The sequence below is a fragment of the Terrapene carolina genome, unplaced genomic scaffold (genome assembly GCF_002925995.2).
Source record: "Terrapene carolina triunguis isolate 2854851 unplaced genomic scaffold, T_m_triunguis-2.0 Scaffold148, whole genome shotgun sequence".
Lineage (NCBI taxonomy): Eukaryota > Metazoa > Chordata > Testudines > Emydidae > Terrapene > Terrapene triunguis.
In genome coordinates, this window is record NW_020664499.1 from 3622845 (window position 1) to 3647073 (window position 24229).

General features: G+C 46.6%; 1 protein-coding gene across 1 annotated transcript in view; it reads left to right on the forward strand.

The window, feature by feature from the left end:
* Positions 1–24229, forward strand: part of LOC112106592 (disks large homolog 5) — a 205559-nt gene that overhangs the window by 78356 nt on the left and 102974 nt on the right. The window contains exon 2 of the mRNA XM_026653756.2: positions 3654–3722. Coding sequence (XP_026509541.1) covers positions 3654–3722 — 69 coding nt within the window. The remainder of the gene's footprint in view (positions 1–3653; positions 3723–24229) is intronic.

Sequence of the window (24229 nt, forward strand, 5' to 3'; positions counted from 1 at the left end):
CCATCATGGGCACTCACTGTTGTACAAGATGAAGGATGGTTCCCAGCACACAGAAGGGAGCTCAGCCAGCATTAGGACCTGGAAGGTGGTGTCCAACTGCAAAGTCCCGGGAGCTGAGCAGCACCTTCTTTTTTCAGCCTGGCTGTGCAGCTCTACAGTCAGAGTAGGTATGCTCGTTCCACCCCCTTCCCCAAGGCCCCACCCCTGCCTCTTCTCTGCCTCCTCTCCCCAGGTGAGCATGCTGCAGCTGTGCTCCTCCCCCACCCTCCTGCCGGCAAACAGCTGATCGGCGGCAGGGAGGGGGAGGGCGGGAAGGGAGCAAGCTGTGAGAAGAGACAGGGGAGGGGGAGCTTGGCTGCCCTACTGTAGCAGGAGCCTCAGTGCCAGGAGCACCAAGTTTCTGCCCCCCGCAGGAGAGAGCGGGGGGCGGAGAACAGTGGGCTTGGTCGGGGCCCCCCTGGAGTGTGGGCCCGTCTCCATGGCGCCAGTAGCTCCATGGTAAATCCACTACTGCCTGGAAGGTGTCCAGTCTGAGAAAAAAAACTTACTGAAGCATCTCTGAGGGTGAGATTATCTGTATTCAGTTTGATTAGACATAGATTTGTGCATTTTATTTTATTTTGCTTGGTAACTTCGTTCTGTTTGTTACTACTTGGAACCACTTAAATCCTACTTTCTGTATTTAATAAAATCACTTTTTACTTATTAATTAACTCAGAGTATGTATTAATACCTGGGGGAGCAAACAACTGTGCATATCTCTCTATCAGTGTTATAGAGGGAGAACAATTTGAGTTTACCCTGCATAAGCTTTATACAGGGTAAAACAGATTTATTTGGGTTTAGACCCCATTGGGAGTTGGGCATCTGAGTGCTAAAGACAAGCACACTTCTGTGAGCTGTTTTCAGGTAAACCTGCAGCTTTGGGGCAAGTGATTCAGACCCTGGGTTTGTGTTGGAGCAGATGGGAGTGTCTGGCTCAGCAAGACAGGGTGCTCGAGTCCTGAGCTGGCAGGGAAAACAGGAGCAGAGGTAGTCTTGGTACATTAGGTGGCAGCTCCCAAGGGGGTTTCTGTGATCCAACCCATCACAGAGATGCTGCTGCTGATGATCTTGGACCCACAAGATATGTACCAAACATCACCATGATATGTTCGTACCCTGGTATCCTTTCTCCCATGTATGGCTTCTTTTCTTTACTTAAGCCCTGGTATTGCATGTGCATAAGCAGAGTCTTACACCTGCACAGACTGCATCGACTTTAATGAGGCTCCGGATGCATGGGTGCATTTGCAGGCTTGGGGCCTTATATTATCAGCTGGTTAGGGAAGGGGCCTGTCTCATCACGTGTCATAAATTCCCTAGCATGCGATTAGCACTATGTAAGTGATAATAAATGCTATACCCATAATCCATTTTCGACTGCTGCTTGAAGGTAAGTTCCCACAGCATATGCGTTATATGCGAATCTGTCAGCCCTCATTAGCTAGGAAAGATGGAGCGTTTGAATCTCAGCCAAAACCTAAAGGGGTCAGCTTTTTTTTTTTTTTTTTAAGCTCAAGTGACGTTCTGGACCATCATGGTATCTTCGGTGTCTATTACAAATTTCAGGCTGAGTATGAAGTGTGACTGTTGAATGGATGTTCTACTAGGGTGACAGGGAGAAAATTCTGTGCTAATTTTTATTATATTTTTCAACTTCTCTACAGTGTTCATGATTGTAATATCTGAGTGCCTCATTATCGTTTATTAACCTTCTTGGGGAAATATATTTATAGATTGGGAAACTGAGAAACAGAAAATAAATGATTGCCGTGGTTAGAGCCGGGAACAGAACCTTGATCTTGTGAGCCCAAGTCAGCAGCCTTAAACTCGCCCCCCAGCGTGAGGTACAAGACATGCTGAGGGTCAGTATGGAGGTGTGGAAGAAGCGTATGCAGAGAGACACTGATTGATTGATTCTAGTTGGGTGCTCAAAGTATCTTACTTTTAATGAGCAGTAACAAAGAACAAAACTTATTTGACCACATCAAAAACTTCAGAAGTATGGGGGGGGAGGGGGGAGGTAACTAATGTAGTGTCCTCTGAAACCGTTGTATCAAAGTGACATACTTGTCATATGTGTTTTATAATATACCACTTATATAATCAATTAGAATTATTCAATAACCAGTGCATTTTGAAACTCTCTTTGCAAAAAATTGTCAGGTAAAATAACCCAATTCCTCTTGTATGTATTTTTTTTTTGTTAGTTAGTGAAGCTAGAGAGTCTGCTTCAAAGGATTGATTGTGGCATCACCATACTTCTTTGACATTGCTTTCATCTGTGCAGCATTTGCTCCTGTTTTATCAAATTCAGGGTTAGATCCTCAGCTAGTGTAAATTGGCATAGCTCTGTTGAAATCCATGAAGCTACACCAACTTATTCCAGCTGAAGATCTGGGCCACAGTTTTTGATATTAATTTTATTTTGTAGTGTGAGATGGTGGTGGTGGGAGTGGAGGGAGAGATGGGGCGGAGGAAGCTTCTGTTATTTGTCATATGTCTTCTCTTTCCTCCTTCAAATAACCAATTGGTCTGTGGGGAGGGGTAGGTTGAGACATTTCTGAAAGGATGGAAAGCAAGAAAGACTTCTATCTTTTTCTTATTTCCTAGTCTTTTTTTTTTTGCTTCCTGTACTGGAAACATAGATTCCAGTGCTTCAGCTGTTAATCCCAAGGAACCTGGAAGAAACAAACCTTAAAGCACGAGAGGAAAGAATTAGGAGAATAAAAAAAGAGAAGAGTCTTTTACAGCCACGTTCAGCCTAAGGCCAGGTTCCTGGAGGATGGACTTCATATCCCAGTGGAAATTCCCTTGTTGTGCCACTTATCTTATAGTTGATAACCCCCTTCCCTCACTCTTTTCTGTGGTGGATTTTTTTTTTGGGGGGGGGGGGGGGTGGAGAGGAGATGGTGTTCTATTTGATAGCCAGCTCTTCAATTAGGGACCTGTCTTTCTGTTTGTTCTTGTAAATAAATTCTAGCTTACTTTCTTCATAATAATAATAATAAAAGATCCCAGCCTTCAGAATCTTCCAATATTAGCAGAATAGTGTTGAGGCTCTCGTCTTGTAAGAGTGGCTACTTGAAAGAAGCAAATGGAGGCAGCCTGGATTTATTGAAGCCCAAGCAGTGAAATTAGTTCTTTAAGCTTGGGAATGGCTTCTTGAGGGTCAGCATATCCTAATTAGGTGCCATGACCAGATAGAAGCTTTGGTGTGTCTCAAAAACAGGAAAGTGCCAGTAGTGTAGGCCTCCTTTTGGAAGTCTTGAACTATGCCGGACATTGCTGTCTCTCAAGTGCTGGGAGAAGTAATTGTTTGATTAGGGGTAATGCCGCTGAATAAGAATGGTTAATGAAAAAGGAAGCCAGTGACCACAGGTATTCCGATTACTGTGATACCATTCTAGTGATATGCTGTAGAAGTGCCTCGGTAAACAACAAACTCTTTCCCGGATCTCAGCAGAGATGCCTCTGTTTTGAACCTTTGGTTTGACCTGTTAAGAGATTGGCACAAATGCTTTCTTGAGGAATTGAAGGGAAGCTGGGGGGGTGGGGAGCGAAGCAAGAAAACTAACTTTTTGTGGTTTTGTTTTGTTTTTTTATTTCAGGGTCCACTTACAGTGTGCTGTCCATAATGCCATCTGATTCCGAAAGTAGCAGTTCTCTCAGTAGCATTGGTGAGTAAAGTATTATATGGAAAAGCTTAAAGTGTACGCTTTTCAGTGGGGTATACATTTTCAATAGTCACTATTGGAAGGATGAATGGATCCCTCCGGGTTTTGCATAGTAACAAATGTTGAATGTATGTTGAACTATGAGCGTGAACTGCATATGTCTGCACAATGATAAAGCATATACTCCATTTGTATTGCAGGGACAAACGGTTTTATAGCTAAACGTAATTGCTTAGCAATGAGCAGCCAATAAAATCTGTTTAAAATCATCTGAGTTACATGACATAACTAAGTTTATATATATTAAATGACCATAATAACAGCAATGTTGTTACAATGGTACCTGTGTATTTTAACTTGTAGGTCATAATCAGATATAAAAAAAAAAAACCCTGAAAAAGAGAATGAAAAATAGTTTAGCTAAAGTTATCCAACTCTTTAAACTTTGTCCAGTTGCTGCAGAACTTCAGGAGTGACTGTAATATTCCTTTTGTTCTTAATAGGATTGGTTACTTTACTTTCTTGTACGTTTTTAAGAGAGTGGGGGTGAAAATGATATTTAGGAAGTTGGAGGAAGTGAAGTGTGGTCTAAAATAAAAACGAGCTGAAATAGCGAGCTTGGCTACCAGTTTATTCAGCTTTCCATGTATACAAATAAAATGTTTGTGAAATCTGCATAAAAGTGATTAATCTTAAATAGAGGTCATGAACTCCTGCGTTTTAAAGTTCCAGTGTTGCATCAGACATCTGTAGATTTCTCTGACAGCACAAGACAAGTCAGTTGCCTGTTAAAGTTCAACCCAATGTCTAAAGACGTCCTTTAACTCCAACATGCAAGAACAAGATTTCAGTCTTGACTAAAACTATTTACTGAAATAATGGAAAGATGTGACACTGCAAATTGTTTTCAAGACTAAACTTGCATGGTGGCTGCCAGCATATGGAAGCTGTGTACATTTTTATTTTTAAAAAGAAAAACATATATTCAATCTGTTTCTTGGCAAAAGAAACTTTTTAGTACTGTAGATGGACATACTAAATGGTTGGAATAGGATTATTTAAATTTTGCAGTTTTGATAATTTTAATAGAGAAGAGATGAGTGGATTAAAAGTTGTCTTTTGAGAGTATAAAAACATTTTACATCACTCCTTCTCCAGCAGTGCATCCCGGCAAGCTATACATAATGTGCCTTCCATTTTCCTACTACCTGTCTGTCAGGTGCGTATTTTCTGAAAATGCGGGGGAGGGGAGGATTTGTGTGACTGGCCTTGATGCAGCTGCAATCACATCATTTTTTTTTCCATTTCTGTTCTAAATAATTTGTCATCTTGTGATTTATACTGTCATCCAAACCAGGGTATCATCATATGAAAGTGTTTTGTGAAATACAGCTATTTTCCTTTGGAATTACTGTTATTCCAGCCACTAGCTCAGTGCCTACAATAAGAATAACAGAAAAGAGATCTTTGTGATCTTGTTGTAACTCAGTACTATTTTTATTTGGATTTGACTAATGTCACTTTTAAAATAAGTTGCAGAAATTCCATGCTTTAGTGCAGGTTTATAGACTTCAGGTCTTTCCGATATTTTTTGCAGAACTCAGGCTTATGTTAAAAAAAAAATTTTTTTTCTAGCTCTTCTGGATACAAAGATGTACTTCTGCTAAATGTGGACCAATGTAGTCCTGTCATCTAGAGTCTGTAGTTAACCACAAACAGTAGCCCTGAGTCATGAACTGCCACATTTCAATTGTTGTTAACACTGAAACTTAATAGTGGCATCTCATATGCCAACATATTAATTATTTCACTGTTGCTTGCTTTTAACAGAAATAAGCAGCTGTTTTATTTTACCCAATGTGGTTGGATTCATTTGCCAGACGTTTCACAGGAAGTTTCACAAGAATGAGGCTGCAAATGTTAGCTACAAATACTCATATTGTCTATTAAATGTTTTGTGTGTTCACCCTCCCACTGTGGACGGAGTAGAACCCTAATTTATTAGGTAGGAACTGGTAATAACTGGGGGAAGGGGGAATGAAAGAGCTCATGTAGGTAGGAGAATTAAAAAAAAAAAAAAAAGAGGTAAATTAAAGCTAATACGTAAAACAGCTCAGCAGTATAAATAATTAAGGACCCAATCCAAAGCCTGTCGAACTCAATGGGAATCTTTCTGTTGAATTCAATGTACTTTGGAACAGAGTCTTACTTTTAAAAATACAGTGGATTGTTCCTAAATTCTGCAAAATCCAGAGGAAAATTCTTCAGAATGTGACAAGATCTTCCTTACCTATCCAGTGGTCCAAGATATGACCCAGGGTCTTGATGCAGAGTTCTTGCAAACTACTTTCATTTTGACACTAAAGTCCATGTTGCTCTGTGACAATTTGACTTGTGTATTTAGTTAAAGGACACAGACCTCTTCAGGGGATGCCTCGATCCTGTTAAGAATTGGCAATGATGGAACATCTCTTAACATGGACTGAACGCGGTCTATTAAAGATGTTGAACGATCAATATTTGTAGTTTTAGGATTCTTCATAGTTCAGCTTCCTTGAAATAATTTAGTAAGTGTAGTGTATATAGTGCACAGGTAAATGAACTCACTTTGTTGTTTGAAGCTGACACTTGTTAATTCTGCAGCCAGACTGTAGGGCACAACATTCTGTTCATTTATGTAACTGTAATTTGTATCCAGTCACTTTTCCCCCTCTAAGCAGGGAATAATATTTTCATTGTATTCTTATGGAACAGTGGATATTTTTGCCTCTTAATTACCAGCATATAGGAAAAAAAGCTCTTTATGTTTGCAAGTCACCTCACAACTACAGCTAAATTCTTTTAACACTGTTTGATTTGTTGAGTGACGAGCCATCACAACTGAAACTGTTTGCATGCCAGCACCCTGAAGGCTTCATATGGCTTCCTTGAATGGAATCCTAGCGGTTACTAGGGGTATGTCTACACTACGGGATTAATCCGAATTTAGATAATTCGAATTTGGGAAACAGGTTGTATAAATTCGATTGTGCGCGGCCACACTAAGCACATTAATTCGGTTTTTAACCACATTAATTCGGTGGTGTGCGGCCACACTACCCCATTAATTTAACCACATTAATTCGGTGGTGTTCGGCCACACTAACCCTAATTCGAATTAACAAAATCAATTTTGGCGCTACTCCGCTCGTCGAGGTGGAGTACAGAAATCGATTTTAAGTGCCCTTTAATTCGAATTAACTGGCTCTGTAGTGTGGACGGGTGAAGGGTTAATTCGGATTAACGCAGCTAAATCCGAATTAAAGTCGTAGTGTAGACCAGGCCTAAGTTGCCACAGTGTTTCAGAAATTACATGTAACAATGTATACTGAAATAAATTTTCACTAATAGAACATTCTGTGCAATGAAACTGACAGATTTTGTATGTGAAATGCTCACAATATGGAAGAAAGGGAAAAGTAATCTGTTAGAAATGTCCTCTGGATGAAATGTAAATCTTCAAACAGATCCACTTTGGTATCAGTTTGGGTGTGTGTGTATGTATGTATATATGTAGGTTTCTTGAATCCACCTGTTTCTCTTTCATGGGGGAAAGAGAGGTTCATCTAGGATCCATTTTTTACAAAATTTTAGTTCCACTCCACTTGATTATGTCAAATAGGGCTCAGAACTGGGAATACTAATTGCTGGAGGCAAATACAGAAGATTTGAGGGCTTCTAATAAGGCCTCAGGGAAGCACGTGAGAGAGAAACCCAAATCCTGCCCCAAGCCACCTAGAAGAGAGATGGTCTAACCTTGGACCCTGCTTGTGGGCTCCATATTTCATAGCAGCCTGTAGCCTAATATGTCTTTTGAATCTGAATCACTTCTCTCTCCCCCCTCATCCCCCCCCTTCCCTGACTGTTGAAATGGAGAAGATTCTTTCTTAGTCTTTCCAGCCCAGAGCATGCTGGCTGCCTTGGGGTGGTGGTATCTGCTGCCCTCCCCTGTCTTCATTAGGTGATCCTGTCCTGAAATAGCTCGAATAAATTGAGACAGAGTAAAACTGAAAAGATTCTTGTTAATTTCACAGCTGCCACAGGATTCTGAATAGCATCAGTGAAACTGATCAGCGTCTTGGGAAAGCTCTGGAACAATCAGCGGATTCAGAAAGAGAGTTCTTCTTTGAGTGATTGCTTATGTGTATTCCACAGTAGGTGTGCATGCTCGCCATGTGCACCGGTGCCGGAAGTTTTTCCCTTAGCAATACCCGTACTGGGGGAGCACCGCAGCGACCCCTGGAGTGGCGCCTGCATATCGCGTTATAAGGGGAGCGACGCGCTCCCCGCACCCTCAGTTCCTTCTTGCCGCCAGTGAAGGTAGTCAGAACTTTGTGCTCCAGCTCTGCTGCAGCCTTTCTTCTTGACCTTAGTGGTTCCATTCATGGATTGTTTCTTCAGTTGTTAGTGTGTGCTCGGGGCATGCCCCATGCCCCAGGCTTCAAGTCATGCGACTCCTGTCGCCGTTCTATGCCTAGGAGTGACCCGCACACTGAGTGTCTCCGCTGCCTGAGTGAGACTCACATCAGTGACTGTTGTAAGATCTGCAGGTCGTTCAAGCCAAGGACCAAGAAGGAGAGAGACATTAGATTTCGAGCACTCCTGGTGGAGTTGGTGCTGGCCCCAACTCCGGCGCGCCAAACGGACTCGGCACCCGCCACCGCGTCGTCGGTGCGTAGCGAGGCCCCCTCGACCAGCTGGCACTGGCCTCCCTCCAAGAAACAGGGGAAGGGCCCTACCTCGCAGCGGTGCCGAGACAAGGAAAGAGGGGAGGCTGGTCCCGCGTCGAGCAGCCTGGCGCCATCCGTGCGCGCATCCCTACTGGTACAGATGCCGTCGACACCGGAGGCAATGCAGGCTCTGAAAGTCATTGAGCCTGCCAGTTCTGGGCACACAGTACCAGGGACGGGCCCCTGGTACTGCGGCAAGCCTCCTTTCGGTGCCCACCAACCCTCCTCGGTGGGACGCAGTTCCCATTCCGAGGACCCCTCCCCCCACCGCTCGGCGCCGCAGCCGATCTTCCTGTAGCTCACGCCCACCCTTGACGCCGGCCAGGCCATCCGGGTTGCCAGCCGGCCGGAAATCTCGGGGACCCTCGACGCCACCTGCCAGCGAGTGTAGGCACCGAGAGAGGCACCGGGATCGCTCCCCTTTGCGGTGCTACTACCGCAGCCGCTCTCGACGGGATAGACGTCGTCGTTCCAGTTCCACTTCCCGCTCGCCTAGACGTCACGCTTGAGACTCCCCCTGCGATGCCTCGGCGCAGAGACACCAGACCTCCCGACGCCGTCACGAGTACCGAAGCAGCACTTCGGGCAGGTACCGTTCCTCGATGTCGAGGTCCAGGTCCTGAGGGAGATGGCGTTGCAGGCACCACCACTCCTACCGCTCTCATGAGACTGTGCACTCGACGGTGACCTCGGCCTCAGCACCCAGCCGCCCATCCTCAGTCCGCGCGGATCAATCGGGGCAGATAGCGCCACCGGGCTCCCAGCTGGGTCAGTGGCAAGGGGTCCCGTGGCAAGGGCAGTAGTGCCAATGGGCTCCGTGGCCACCGATGCCTGCCGAGACGGGGGCCCGCTTGGTTGCTGGAGCATCTCAGGCTCCATCGGCCTCGTCCAGCCGTCTAAGAGACAAGCCGGCAGGCCACAAGTCAGCAGATCCGTGCCCGGACTCTGATCTGGGGCTCGACCCCCCGGTACCGACTGAGGTCCTTGGCTCCGTGCGGGCCCTCTCCCCGGCACCGGACGACACCATAACGGCGCCTCCACCTTCAGTCCCACAGGAGGACTTCAAGGTGCACCAAGACCTGCTAAAGTGGGTGGCTTCCAGCCTCCAGCTGCAGGCTGAGGAGATGGAGGGCCCATCCGATTCCCTCTTCAATGTGTTGTCTCCCTTGGCACCGGGCTGCTTGGCTCTGCCCCTGCACCAGGGTATAGCCAACATTTCTAACATCCTGTGGCAAACTCCTGCCTCCTTGGCCCCAATCTCCAAGAAGGCTGAGAGGAAGTACTTTGAGCCGGCCACGGACCACAAATACCTCTATTCCCACCCGGCACCTAACTCGCTTGTGGTAGAGTCGGTGAACCACAGGGAGTGATAGGGTCAGCCCGCACCCACCCCCAAAAATAAGGATGCCAAACAACTGGACTCCTTCAGTAGAAAGCTTTATTCCTCTGCGAGTTTCCAGCTTAGGGTAGCCAACCACCAGGCCTTACTGAGCAGATATGACTTTAACCTTTGGGAGTCTCTGCCTAAGTTTGAGACCCTCCTCCCAGATCAGGACAGGAAGGACTTCAAGGCTCTGGTGGAAGAGGAGGTGGCGGCGGCAAAAACGGCCCTGCAAGTGGCGTCAGACGCAGCTGACATTGCAGCCTGCTCGATGGCTTCCGTGATTTCCATGCGTAGGGCGTCGTGGCTCCTCTTGTCGGGTCTGTCGTCGGAGGCCCAATCCCTTATGCAAGACCTTCCGTTTGATGGAAAAGCGCTCTTTGCGGACCAGACGGACGTCAGGCTGCATGGGATGAAGGATTCCCGTACCACCCTGCAGACCTTGGGCCTCTGCGTCCCTCCAGCTAAGGACAAGGCCAGGCCGCAACCGTCGGCTCAACCTGCGAGGAGCAGATACGAGCCCCCGTATAAGAGACAGAAGGACCAAAAATGCCGGTCTCAGCGGCAGTCCCGCTCCGCCCCGCAGCCTGGACCCTCTAAGGGCAAGAGGCAGGGAAGAGGCGGTTTTGACTATTTGTAGGGGGGCACTGGGCCAGTTGCCAGGGAGTCCCCCCGGTTAATAAAGTTTGTGTTCTGCAACCGTTTATCTGCCTTCCACGTAGCGTGGTCCTGTATAACATCGGACCAGTGGGTCCTCGGCACCATTTCCAGGGGCTACATGTTGCAGTTCACCTCACCCCCACCAAACCACCCACCCTCCCCGGTAGTCCCAGGGGACCCGGAGCATGCCCTCCTCCTAGGTCAGGAGGTGGGCCGTCTACTGCACCTGGGGGTGGTGGAAAGAGTACCAGTAGAATTCCAAGGCAAACTCCTGGTACTTCCTGATCCCAAAGGCCAAAGGGGGCCTCAGGCCCATCCTGGACCTAAACCGTTTTTTGGCCCGCTCCAAGTTCCGCATGGTGTCCCTGGCCTCTATTATCCTCTCCCTGGACCCGGGGGACTGGTTTGAATCCCTGGACCTCCAGGACGCATACTTTCACATCCATATTTTCGAGGGGCACAGGCGCTTTCTTCGCTTCCTAGTAGGGTTAGACCACTATCAGTTTGCGGTCCTCCCTTTTGGCCTAGCCACAGCACCCAGGGTTTTTACGAAGTGTATGGCCATGGTAGCGGCCTACCTCAGGTGGGGGGGGGGGGGGGCCAGATCTTCCCATACCTGGACGATTGGCTTCTCAAGGGCGACTCGCATTCTGAGGTAAAGACCCACGTGGGACTGCTCCTCTCGACATGTGCTGGTCTCGGCCTAGTGGTGAACGAGACCAGATCAACCTTAGTTCCATTTCAGCGCACAGAGTTCATTGGAGCGCTACTGGACTCCTCGAGGGCCACAGCCTCTCTCCCCCTAGACAGGTTCGAGGCACTGAGAGATCTCATCGCCTCGGTCACGGCCTTCCCGGTGACGACGGCGAGAGCGTGCCTTCGAATTCTGGGCCACATGGCGGCATGTATGTACGTGGTCCGCCATGCCAGACTCCGAATGAGGCCCCTCCAGCTCTGGCTAGCCTCCCAATTCTCTCAGGCCCGGGACGGGCTGGACAAGATCCTCACGGTTCCGTCCCCGATACTGGCTTCCCTTCAATGTTGGTCTTACCCGAGCAATATGCTGCAAGGGATTCCCTTTCGGTATGCCAGCCTTTCCGTACGCTAGACCCCCCCGTGCCGCAATGGGACCTAAACCCGGTTTTGTCCCGACTCACGGGGCCTCCCTTTGAACCCCTGGCCACGTGTTCCTGGTCTCACCTCTCGTAGAAGGTGGTCTTCCTTGTAGCGATCACGTCGGCCCGATGCGTCTCGGAACTTAGGGCCTTGACCTCGGAACCCCCCTATACAGTCTTCCACAGGGATAAAGTCCGGCGTTCCTCCTGAAGGTGGTCTCTGCCTTCCATATGCAGGGCCGGCTCTAGGATTTTTGCCGCCCAAAGCGAAAACAATTTTGGCCACCCCCCCTCCCCCGTTTTTTAATTACCCCACCCCCGGCCCCGCCTCAACTCCGCCCCTTCCCTGCCTCCTCCTCCCAGGCTCTCAAGCCTGGGAGGGAGGGGGAGCAGCGGCGCGCGAAACAGCTGTTTCGCGCGCCGCGGCCGCTCAGGATCTCCCAGGCTTGAGAGGCTGGGAGGGAGGGCTAGTAGCGGCGCGTGAGCGGCAGCAGCAGCGGAGGTGAGCTAGGACGGCCGGGGCACATTTTTAGGGGCGGCATTCTGGCGCCGGCCATGCCGCCCCTAAAAATGTGCCGCCCCAAGCACCAGCTTGTTTTGCTGCTGCCTAGAGCCGGCCCTGTCCATATGGAACAGAGCATCTTCCTCCCCGTGCTCTGTCCTAAGCCTCATTCCTCTAGCGAGGAGCACCGCCTCCACACACTCGCTGTGCGTAGGGCACTGGCCTTTTACCTGTATCAGACCAAACCATTCCGGAAATCCTCGCAGCTCTTTATTGCCTCAGCCGAGCGGGTGAAGGGGCAACCTATCTCCACCCAGCGTCTTTCCCACTGGATCACCTCGTGTATACGCACGTGTTACGATCTGGCAGGGGTTTCCCCACCACCGATCGTTAGGGCACACTCTACGAGGGCTCAGGCCTCATCAGCTGCCTACATAGCCCATGTCCCTGTCTAAGACATTTGTAGGGCAGCCACTTGGGCCTCAGTTCACACATTTACTTCACATTACATGATCGTCGCCCAGTCTAGGGACGACGCCGGGTTCGGCAGAGCAGTACTCCGTCCCGGTCTATCGTGAACTCCTACCCACCTCCAACAGATGTTGCTTGGAATCACCTACTGTGGAATACACATGAGCAATCACTCGAAGAAGAAAGGACAGTTACCTGTTCCGTAACTGGCGTTCTTCGAGATGTGTTGCTCATGTCTACTCCACACCCCGCCCTCCTTCCCCTCTGTCGGAGTTGTCCGGCAAGAAGGAACCGAGGGTGGGGGGAGCGTGTGGCTCCCCTTATAGCGCGATATGCAGGCGCCACTCCAGGGGTCGCCGCGGCACTTCCCCAGTACTGCTAAGGGAAAAACTTCCGGCACTGGTGCACGTAGCGAACACGCACACCTACTGTGGAATAGACACGAGCAACACATCTCGAAGAACACCAGGTATGGAACAGGTAACTGTCCTTTCATATTTCGAAGGCTATTGTATCAATGTAATTTCATTTTGAAAAACGGAAGTTTAGACTGCAGAAAGTTGTAGCTTAGATTTGTTATCCTTTCCCCACTCGTCAGGGAAAGCTACTCACCAGCTGGGGCGAGTAGGTGAGTTTAATGTTCAGGCCCTGACATCAAATAATAAAAACAGAATTGTCTTGGCACCTGTCCTCCGGTTTAATCTTCTTTAATAGTGGTAGGTAGCTCCTGTCCAGGACAGCTTTATGTATGAAAATATTGTTGTATCCACTCTTTTATAAGTCATGATGATGTTAGTATAAATATTCTGCATAAGCACTTTGGGGCAGGGATTGTCTTTTTTGGTGAGACTTCATACCGTGTCTAGCATATGGTCCTGGTTGATGACTGGGGTTTATTGTAATATTAATTATGTGCATTGCAGTAGCACCAATCTGTGTGCAAATGGAACAGAGCTGGTAATTGCTGAGTCCTGCTGTGTATCTCTGCAAACGGCATGAACGGGTTGTGGGGAAATACCTGGTGGGGAGAAGAGAGAGAACCATAAATAACTTGGTATATAAATGTATATACTCTGCAATCTTGGTCACCAGTACTGACTGCAAATTTCAGCCCTTCCTCCTTTTTGTCAGGAATATGGTAGCAAAGCTCTACAAATCAATTTTATGTCCTTATATGCCTCCTGAAAGAGCTGCCTCTTCATTCTTCTCAGTTATTCATCTGCAGTTGCTGCCCGTTGGCTCTCTCCTGCCCATGGCAGATGTCCCTTCACTGAGAACATGTCTTTCCTCTACCACAGATTTCTGTTTTATTTCGGGTTTGTTGCTTAGTAATTAGCTGGGTTTTGTTTGTTTTTAATTTACTTAAGGGAGGAGAATAGTGGTTATTTCTTCCAGGAGACTTGGGGAAGGACAATGGGCATTCTGGATGGACAACAAACTGAGGGGAGGGGGAAGGCATTTGGTGCTCTGTGAAGCAGGACTCCATAGGGATTAAGAATAGGCTATTTCTGCTCTACCTGGTGCCCTAAACTACCTTCCATTCTATAATGATGCATGCTATGTCACTTTGTATCCAGGCCATGAGCAGCCTGCCAGGCACTGGGAATCCTCAGCAGAGGAGAAGCCTTCAGTGAGATTTTTCAGAGGAACAGCAGGACCTGAAGGAGAAGAAGGAGAATTATCTAAATTTACAAGATGCCTGTCACCTTGATATCTAAGTGCAGAACTAAGTTTGAAGAAGAAAAATATATCCATTCCTCTGGGGTTACAGGGATGTGTGCGTTTATATGTACAAGGCTTTTTCTTTTAATTAGTTTTTATTTATGGGCAGTATTCCTGGGGAAACGCCTACCGAAAAAGAACTTTGATCTGCACATAGACTTAAACTGATCTCTTTTGACAAGGAGTCCAAAAGCCTGGGTCCTGCTGCCTAGAATGCTCTGCCCTCAGTTGCTGGTAGTCTTACCCAGGGTGTCTCCTGCTGTGTTGTCCTTGAAGAGAGTAGCTATGTTGCAAGGTTATGGAGGATGAGGCAGCCTGATCCCAGTCTGTTAAGGGCTTTGGAGATAAGGACCAGGATTTTTAATTCCGCAACTGAATGAATTGGAGGCAGTGGCGTTTAGGAAGCACAGGTATGAGGTGTTCACATTGCTGCTTATGAGACACACTACGACATGCTTCATCAACGTCAGCTGCTTTGGTTGCATTCAGCCCCAGGTAGAGTGAGCTGCAGTAATCTAACCTGGAGGAGATGAAAACAGGGATTGCTATGGCTAGGTCATTGGCACTGTGGGAGTCTGCATGTCTAGAAGTAGCAATGAGTCTAGCATGATCCTAAAGCTCCACAACCCTTCGACGATCTGGGGTCTGATGTCCTCAAGCATTGGAGAGGAACAGAGCATTAGCAAATTGCCTCATTTCCCCATCCCTTTCTTCCTTCAGTGAACCATGAAATCAGGTAATGTAGCTGTTGTAGTTTGGGAATGGTGTGCCTGGTTTGTAAGTACACATTAGCTCAGAGGTGGGCAAACTACAGCCCGCGGGCCACATCCGGCCCATGGGACTGTCCTGCCCGGCCCCTGAGCTCCTGGCCTGGGAGGCCTCCCCCGCTGTCCCCCCTCCCCCGCAGCCTCAGTGCGCCGTGCTGCCAGCGCTCTGGCCCACTACTCCTGCTGGGCAGCGCGGGCGGCGGGGCTGCGAGCTCCTGCTGCTCTGAGCAGCATGGTAAGAGGGCGGGGAGCGGGGGGGTTGGATAAGGGGCAGGGGGTCCCGGGGGCGGTCAGGGGACAGGGAGCAGGGGACGGTTGGATAGGCGTGGGAGTCCAAGTGGGGCTCTCAGGGGGCGGGGGTGTGGATAGGAGTCGGGGCAGTCAGGAGACAGGGAGCGGGGGGGTTGGATAGGGGCTGGGGTCCCGGGAGGGGGCGGTCAGGGGACAAGGAGCATGGGGGTTGGATGGGTCAGGGGTTCCGAGGGGGGCAGTCAGGGGGCAGGAAGTAGTAGGGGGCAGCTAGGTGGCGGGGACAAGACTGTTTGGGGAGGCACAGCTCTCCCTACCTAGCCCTCCATACAGTTTTGCAACCCTGATGTGGCCCTCGGGCCAAAAAGTTTGCCCACCCCTGCATTAGCTTATTCAGAAAGCTAGGAACCTGAGTACTTGTATTTTGACTTTTTACAAGGTTTGGACTATTTTCTGGAATTTGTCAAAATTGCCTGTGTCTTTTCCATGTTAATTCTGTAATCCAGATTAGACAAATGCTTGATAACTGCTACCCTTTTGCAATAGGCCTTTGGCATCACTGGCCTTCAGGGTAAAATGCAAAAAACATGAACTTTTATCTGAGCGGCTTGGTCAGTGTGTACCAGGGTTTCTGTTTCCCCACTGAAGCACATAAATAGCTGGGGCTTTGGAGAGAGCCAATTTATGTATAATATTTCTGGGAAATAGTTCAAGAATTGTCCCCCCGCCCCCTTATGTTTATATATTGATATACGCATGAGTTAAATTGCAGTTTTACAGTCTGCCCTAAGTGAAGGGCAGCACATCATTCTGGTGTCCCTGGAGCAGAGCACAGACTGAATTGTGACTCATAATAATTCAGGACCTGCCTATCTCTAGCTCTATAATTAGCTGCCTCAGCCCTTTTCCTGGCACAGATTACCTTTCCCTCCATGTCGGCTTGGCTGTGCTGGTAGTGCCTTAGGAATGGGGCAGGAGCCAAGGCTCCAACTACTTCTCCACCTTGCCTGCATGTTCTCCTGCCAAGCTGTGCAGAGTGGGAATTAGCAACTGGACAGCTGTTGTTCTCCCACTTGCACTGCTACCAGCAATATGGGTAGCACACTTAGGGGAGGAATGGGTGCTCCATATTGCCCCTTTCCTTCCCCTGTGTGCAGCAAGGGTCGCAGTCTGGCTGTGCGTGTGTGTGAGTAGAATATATACAAAATTTACTTGTGTAGTTCTGCTACTGTCACTAATCCCTGAGATGTTTTACCCTATAAGTGCTCATCCTAATGCCAAACCTGTGCAGGTGATATTTTATTTCTTCCTCTTTGTTTCCTTTTTGGTTTTTTGTGATAAAGCTCGTGCTGTGCACATAAAAGGTGCTGTTTTGACAGTACCAGCGGCAAAAATCCTCTGTTATCCACAGAATAGGTGTGATACAAGCTGCAATAGTTCGTTTCCCTTCATCACACCACTGCTTCAAACCTGTCCCACCCCCCCAGAACAACTCTTCATTAAACTGTCATAGTCTTGCTGTATTTCCTTTCTCAGTATTCCCTGCTGATCACAAAGATATTTGTGTGTTAATAGAAGCTTCCTTCATCAGCCTGCTCCTCATGCCAGGCAGAATCAATCAGTGGAGCCACAATCCAGCTTCTGTGACATCAGACTAATTTTCATGGGGATAAGTGCTTATGCACCAAGCACCGATCAGCACTGTCACTGAAGAATTGGGCAGAAAGCAGTGGCAGAGCATGTAGGTGACAGCTTCTGGTTACCCTCCCCCGTTGGCAGGCAGTAGTGATGGGGGAAGGGAACATAAAGTAGGCACAACTCGTTTTTAAGGGAATATTGGTTAAATATTTTTCTGTTTGCTCTAGCATTTCTGTTGGGGGTAGAAGCTATGCATCCTCCTGGAGTGGCTCTTGGATTGTGCCCTGTCTTTCTGTTGCTTGCTCATATCATTTTGAATGTTCAGAGTTTTTGCTATAATAGTCATAGAATCATAGAACGATAGGGTTAGAAGGGACAGTAAGGGTCATGTAGTCTAACCCCCTGCCAAGATGCAGGATTTCTTGGGTCTAAACCATCCAGCTTCCTTTTGAAAACCCCTAGGGTGAAGTGAAGGAACCTTTGGGCGGGGGGAAGGGGGTGCTGCGAGGCCTGGGCCAGCCCCCATGGGGGGATGGGATAGGAGCGCCACCCAGCCCCGTTCCGCCCTGAGCTCCGCTCTGACCTTGGTCCAGCCCCTGTCCCCAGCCACGTTCCCTGCTCTTGGCCACGGCTCTTCCGGCCCCAAGCCTGACCCCAGCCTCGGTTCCCGGGCCCCAGGCCCAACCCCAGCCTCAGCCCCCTTACTCCTGTCTGCGCTCCCCCAACCCCAGAAGCTGTTGCCGCACTCCTGGGTGGGGCGGGGGCGGACAGATGTAAGGGGGGCTGCAACCATGAAAAGTTTGGGGACCACTGAACTAGGAGGTTATCCATTTTGGATCATGTTTTGACTACCAAGGGTGAATTAGTTGTGAGCACGAAGGTGGTCGGGAAGTTGGGAGGAAGTGATCATGAACTGATATAATTCAAGATCCTAAGGAAAGGAGGACATGAGAACAGCAAAACAAGGACACTGGACTTCAGAAAGGCAGATTTCAACCAACTTAGAGAAATAGTAGGCAAGGTCCCATGGAAAGACCAATTAGGAAGAACAGGAGTAAAAGGGAGATGGCAGTTCGTAAAAGATGTAGGACTAGAGGCTCAGCATCAAATTATTCCGATGCAGAGGAAAGATAAGAAGAGCCACAGGAAGCTACTGAGGCTGCGCAAGGAGCTTTTTAGCTATCTAAAAACTAAAAGGGACACATACAGGGAATGGAAGGAGGGGCATGCACAAAGGAAGTGTACATGGGAATAGCGCAAGCATGTAGTGACAAAATCAGGAAAGCCAAGGCAAAGAAGGACAACAAGGAGGGGCACTTCAAATATGTCAGACAAAAAAGAAATATCAGGGATGGTGGGGGTCTGTTGCTCAGTGGAGACGGTGAGGTGGTAACGGAAGATGACAGGAAGGCAGAGCTCCTCAGTGACTACTTGCTTCAATCTTCTCACAAAAAATAATGTGACTGGACAACTAGCAAAGTTACCATAGACAATGAAGGGGAAGGGATGCAGATCAGGATAAGTAATGAACGCATCAGAGATCTTCTGACCAATTTGAATTAATTCAAGTCAGTGGGGCCTGATGCTATTCACCTCAAGGTGCTGAAGAAATCTCAGAGCCTCTGGCAATAATATTTGCAAACTCATGGATGAGAGAAGAGATCCCGGAAGACTGGAGAAGGGCTAACATAGTGCCCATCTTTAAAAAGGAGAAGAAGGAGGAGCTGGGGAACTATAGACCAATCAGCCCGACCTAGATACTTGGGAAGCTACTAGAGCAATGTATAAAACGTTCAATTTGCAAATACCTGGATAATGAAGGGTTAATCACTAGCAGCCAGCACAGATTTTCTAAGAACAAATAATGCCAAACCAGCTTGATTTCCTTCTTTGACAGGGTAACTGGTTTGGTGGCTAGGGGGATGTGGTGGACATAATATACTTGGATGTGAGCAAGGCTTTTGACACAGTCCCAAATGACATTCTGATAAGTAAGCTGGAGAAATGTGGGCTCAGTGGAACTACCATTAAGTGGATACCAGAGCAGTGAGCAGAGCAGGCTCTGTGATGCCACTACTGCTGCACTGGTGGGCATGCAGGGGTGAGACTGGTTGGAGTCTTGGCTCCGCACCCATCATCAGTTACGCCAGCTAGCAGAGTTGAGTCTGCACAAAAGGGTGAGTAATCTACTCCTGTTGGAAAGCAGCAGCAGATTTTCACCCTAGAGCAAAGGGGATGGAGGGAAAACTAATAAGGAAATGTGTGTTTCTGAGGTGGTGCAGCTGTATGCTTCCTCTTAACTCAGGGTAGGTTGTAAAATTAAAAGCTAGCCCTAAATTTGTGCTCATTATTGCATTTTGAACATGTTAGTCTAAATACTTTTTTTCCCCTCTACTGATTCGCCACAGGAGGTTTTACATACTGTACTGTATGGGTGCGTGGTTTGTAGCGGTGCCTGAAAATAATTAAATCCAAAAAGTTAATATATGGTGTCGAGAAGGAGTTGTTGATTCTGGGAGCAGTTTACCCGGCAACTTCAGAGGGACTTGTTTAGTATTCACTGTGAATGTTATTTTTTACATTTTTTTAGGCTCCAGATGAAAGATTTTAGAAACTCATAGGGAGCAGTTTCTCCAGATTATTAAAAGAATTTTGTTTAGACAATTTAATTGCTTTGAGCACTTTGTCATGCAAATCAGATTATTTTTCAACTACAGGAGTAGTTTGCAGATGCTTGCACATAAAAACTGCTGGGATGTTTGTGTCTGTGTCTCTCTCTCACACACACATACATATATGTATAGGTTGTCTTTAATGGAAATGATTCTTTCTATACTTGAGGAAAAAGTTCTATTAACATTTAGCTGACCTAGTGTGGCATAGCAAGCTGAATAAAAGATTAAATAAAGACTAAGCATGTTTTTTTCTTACCTGTAATTTTGAAATGTTTTGAATATTTTGCTATATTTGGTGTTGATGCTGATTATGCCAATTAAGAATTATTTATTCATTTACATGTGTTAATGAATATTTTAAAATAGCAATATAGCAAATCATATGTGATCCTTATGAGAAAGCAAGAAAGTCTTCCGTGAAGAGTGAAACGCACTAACGTGACATATTAAGTTGTGTTGTCATGACACCAGACAAAAGGAAATACCTGTAAACTTTTGGTTCAGATTAGCAGTAAATTGAGAGCAGCTCATAGAAATTACTGTATTTTAATGGTAACTTTTCAAGAAGTAATTAGAGTTCTATATAATTATTGGTAGTTACAATGTGCTTTTAATCTTAGGATTCATAGATTCCAAGGCCAAAAGGGACCTTTGTGATCACGTACTCCAGTGGTTCTCAACCAGGGGTGTGCTTCCCTCTCAGGGTACGCAGAGGTCTCCCAGGGGGTACATTAGCTCATCTAGATATTTGCCTAGTTTTACAACAGACTACATAAAAAGCACTAGCGAAGTCGGTACAAACTAAAATTTCATACAATGACTTTTTCTACTCTTTTAGATAGTATACACTGAAATGTAAGTACAATATTTATTTTTATTCCAATTGATTTTATAATTATAGGTAATATTGAGAAAGTAAGTATTTTTCGGTAATAGTGTGCTGTGACACTTGTATTTTTATGTCTGATTTTGTAAGCAAGTAGTTTTTAAGTGAGGCTAAACTTGGTGGTACACAAGACGCATTAGACTCCTGAAAGGGGTACAATAGTCAGGAAATGTTGAGAGCCACTCACGTAGTCTAACTTCTTGTATAACACAAGCCATAGAACTTCTCTTAGGGTATGTCTACACTACCGCGGTAGTTCGACGGCTGGCAATCGAACTTCCGGGTTCGATTTATCGCGTCTGGTCTGGACGCGATAATTCGAACCAGGAAGTGCTCGCCGTCGACTGCGGTACTCCACCTCAGCGAGAGGAGTACCGCGGAGTCGACGGGGGAGCCTGCCTGCCGCGTGTGGACCGCGTCTGAACCGCGGTAAATTCGAACTAAGGTATGTCGACTTCAGCTACGTTATTCACGTAGCTGAAGTTGCGTACCTTAGATCGAATTGGGGTGTTAGTGTAGACCAGGCCTTAGAAGAATAATTCCTAGAGCATAACTTTTCTGAAAATGCTTTTTATTAATGTCCAGATAATGACTGCCCCGCCCCTTTAAGCTGGGAGGGCGGGGATGGAAGAACATTGTCTGACTTGTGGAAGGAAAGGCAACAGTGCTTTACTGATGGAGGGAGGGAAGGAGCGAGGTCAGAAGCTGCTGCAAAAATGGAGGTGTGGGTCAGTGTGGTGACACTGACTCATTGCCTGGGAACAGAAGGGTTGAAAAGGGGCATGCCAGGGTGTGAGAATTCCTTTTTCTACCCTCCCTACCCTTGAGGTGGCAAAATGCCAGGTTTGTTCAGGACATGCTGTGGGCTTTGTGCTAGCTGCGCCTTTCGAAGGGGGCTGGGAGGGAATTTTTCCCTCACCACCAGATTGGCCTAGGTGGAGTGGTGGTTTTTTTGCCTTCCCCACAGTGAGTTCAGGGAGGGCTTTAACTGAGGTGTGAAGGCAGTTAGGCTAGAGGTCGCAGTGCATTCTGTAAGTGTGGGGCGGATGTCCTGTGCAGGTACGCCATAGGGAAGGGATACAGTGACCAGAGAAATGACTTGGAAAAGGACTTAAAAAGGAGGTGCTGGTTCAAGGAATGGAATGCGGGGTGGTGGGGAGAGAGGGAGGAGAATGTATTTTAAGATACAGATTTTTAAAAGCTATTTTTAAAGGTCAAGTTAAAAAAAAAAAAGTGTTACCCCATTGAGATATCCACTTAAGAATTTTTTACGTTTTAACACTTCAATAAAGTGAAAGGACATGCTCTTTAACTTATATGAAAGTTTCAAGATTAAGGTCATCTTGGAGTGAATCTGTGTAGCCAGGCTAAAATCTAGGAGTGAAATTCTGGACCCATTCAAATCCATGTGATCCCAGGTCTGTCCTAAATGTTGAGACCATTAACTAGGTTTGTGAATTGTGCTCCTCCTATGGATGGTAACTATGGGCCCAATCCTGTAAACACATGTGCACTTGAGGAACTTTACACAGAATCAGAGTTCCACAGAGTTCACTGGGACTACACATGTGCATAAAGTTACACACAGTTGTGTTTACAAGATCAGGGTATAAAATCAGCATTTGTTTGCTTTCCTCCTTATCCAGAGGATTAAAAATAGTAATTCCATGTTGTTTCTCCCCTTCCCCCTTTACCATACGTGGAATGCTCCTTAATGGGGTACTATCTATTCTCCCCCCTTTCCTCCCCGCATTGCTAGCCAGTACCTGCTGTCTGCTGGACAACTGGAATAAGCTGCTGGGGAAGAACAGGGCAGCACTCTTGCAGAGAAATGTTTTACCTCTGATGCTAGCTGGGATCATGTGCTACTAGTAATTCTCACTCATTAACAAGTGCTGCAGATAAAGCATTTCCTCTTCCTCTCCCAGTAGCTACCCTGTTTCCCCGAAAATAAGACATCCCCCGAAAATAAGACCTACTTCCAGTTTTGCCTCTCGCTGTAATATAAGACATCCCCCGAAAATAAGACCTCCCCAATAATAAGGCCACCCCGGAATATAAGGCCCCGAAGCTCCAGGAAAAATAAGACCTCCCCTGAAAATAAGACCTAGCGCATCTTTGAGAGCAAAAATTAATATAAGACACTGTCTTATTTTCGGGGAAACACGGTACCATTCTGGACCTGGAAGTAGGAGGAAAGGGATGCATTCAAAAGAAAGTGAAGCAACCACATCTGTGGCCAAAAGGCACTTCCCCCCGCCCCAACTCCCCACTAGCCTTGATAACCCACATCATTTATACACAGAAGATTATGGGATTTAACAAAGTTGTTGTGTTTGGGTTTAGTGGGGTTTTTTTTTTTTTTTTAAAAGGTGGGATTCCAGAACCTGTCTTTGTAGTAGCTCCCTGGAATACTACGATATGCGTGTCTCCTTTTCAGATATTATATTGTGCTATCTGCATTGTAAAGTATTACTCTGTTCTAAGATGCATTACTTTTAAACCACCAGTGTTCGTTCTGGAAACAGAAGCACGGTGTCTGTTTTCCATTTTTCACTGGCTTCTTGTCTTCTAAGAATCACAGACGAGACTCTCTCCTCCCACCTGTCCTCTTTTTAGTCTCCACTTTGTTCTCAGTCCTCTTCCAAAATCAGATGTCTTTCTGTCTCTCCAAAGTAGAGAGTAGATCTTTATCCCTCCCCACACCCTCTGAAATAGTCTTTCCTAATTAACTCTGACAGTTCACATTATGTCTCAAGACTTATCTGGTTACTGGCCTATCACTCCTTACACTCTTCAATAACTTACTCACCTGGCACTCTTTTCCTCTGCCCCAGATTATTATTTCTGAAATTTGGCCCTCCTCTATTCCACCCTACTGTAGCTACAGATCCTGCCTCTAGCTCGGTTACCTGTATTTTAGGGTGTAGAGAGATTGGTTTCCTCCTCCCCTCAGCGCTGAATAGAAACTCCAGTTAACATAAGTCAGCATTTCATGTGCAGAGAGAGGGCAGTGTCTGACTCTGAGGATAATCTGCTGGTAAGCATTTTAAGAGATTTCTGAATAAAAATAAACTCTGTTAACATGATGGCATTAAATACATTCTCCCATGCTCTTAACTCCATTTCTTCCTATTTTCACATTCTTTCTTGACATGGTATGCCAACTCTGACCGTGTCACTCTTCCACTGGGTCCCTTGTCATTCCCCTTTGATGTCATAACAGTCAGGAAAGTAACACATACTTTCCTCATGGATTGTATTTTCTAAATGGACAACCTATCTAAGTCTCAATTACTGAGGGACAATCTCCACTCATTGATATATTGCTTTCCACAACCAAATCTCTGTACAACTTTTCATGAGTGATGTACCCGAGTATTCGGATTCTAATATCTAAACTGTATTGTTAAATCTATTCACCTAAATTTGGGTTATTTCTGATTATATACTCTATGTATCATAGACTTTTAAAAACAAATTCTATATTTGTGGATAATCTAAGCATCATACCCAGATGTACAGACACACTTTTCTCAACCTATGTATTATATATATTTTTTTAACATTAGCTTTAATAAACTTTTTAAATCTTTTCTTCCTTCCTTTATCTTGAATGCTGACTTGTCTATAGTGTCACAGTTCCTTCATGCCACTTCCTGTTGTTTGGTCTTC